The 1,014-nt window shown below is 56.4% G+C and overlaps 1 protein-coding gene across 1 annotated transcript in view; it reads left to right on the top strand.

The window, feature by feature from the left end:
• The first annotated feature begins 217 nt into the window (after positions 1-217).
• Positions 218-1,014, top strand: part of LOC107662366 (neuronal pentraxin-2-like) — a 7,233-nt gene continuing 6,436 nt past the window's right edge. Inside the window, exon 1 of the mRNA XM_016452348.1 lies at positions 218-1,014. This exon is cut by the window's right edge and continues 68 nt beyond it. Within this exon, the coding sequence (XP_016307834.1) occupies positions 423-1,014 (592 nt within the window). The 5' untranslated portion in view covers positions 218-422.

Raw genomic sequence — 1,014 nt, 5'->3', positions numbered from 1 at the left:
AGAGTTAGTATGGATGAGATGGTTAGACCGACGCAGACCCCTATCTTGTATCCTGCATACTTGCTTTCCTAAGCACTCCAGGGTTTTTTTCAGACCAGGCTATATGAAGTCTCACATTGGTCTGACATGAGGCGGGTGCAGCCTCCACCTCCCTCGCAAGTGCAGCCCACCCCTGATGTGCAAGCTAAGCCCCCACCTCTTGTTGTCCCCACGGTAATGAGATGGAGACATAGAGAGACGCGTCCTGCGCGAGGACAGGCACATTACAGAGGAAAAGCTGTTGATTTCGAGCGCTGAAGAATTTACTGATGAACTTAATTCACTCTTAAGGTCCATATCTCCCCTTTATCTTTTGTTTCTTATCATCACTGATTTTTTTAACCGCCACCCTGAAGTTCATCGTTGTCATTTTGGCCGCCGGGATGGTGGCGTTTATCGGAGCGGTTATATGCATCATCGCCGCGGTTCACAGCGGATCTCCACCGGCATCCGCGGCCGCAGCGCAGCCCCTGGCTGACAACCATTCACTCTCACCGGACGCAACCGGGAAGGCGTTTTCCACCGGGTCCGTGGCCCGAGCAGGACCGCTGCACGCTCTTCACGGTACCGATGCGACCAGCAGGGAACGAGGAGGACCGGAGACGCCAACCTTCTACGGTTTAACGGGACTAGGGACCGGAGGCAGCGAGCAGCAGGTCACCTACAGCAGACTCATCTGCACCCCTGTCCCCGCCGGTGAGTGCAACCCCAAAAACTTTCAGCAACAAGCGAACGACCCGTCGTTATACGCGGGAGAGGACTGGGGGTACCTGCGCACCACCGCCGAGGAGCTCCGGCAGACCGTCCTGCAGCAGAAGGATGAGATCCTCACGGATCAGAGAACCATACGGGAGCTAACGGGAAAGCTATCGGAATGCGAGAGTGGCTTGAAGGGACGCAGGGTCCCGGAACGGAGCGCGGGGCTTGGGGATGCGCGGAAAGAGAATAAGGAGCAACTCATGATGCGGGACGATG

The sequence above is a fragment of the Sinocyclocheilus anshuiensis genome, unplaced genomic scaffold (assembly GCF_001515605.1).
Source record: "Sinocyclocheilus anshuiensis isolate Anshui unplaced genomic scaffold, SAMN03320099.WGS_v1.1 scaffold11, whole genome shotgun sequence".
Lineage (NCBI taxonomy): Eukaryota > Metazoa > Chordata > Actinopteri > Cypriniformes > Cyprinidae > Sinocyclocheilus > Sinocyclocheilus anshuiensis.
This window is presented reverse-complemented; position numbering and strand designations above follow the sequence as displayed.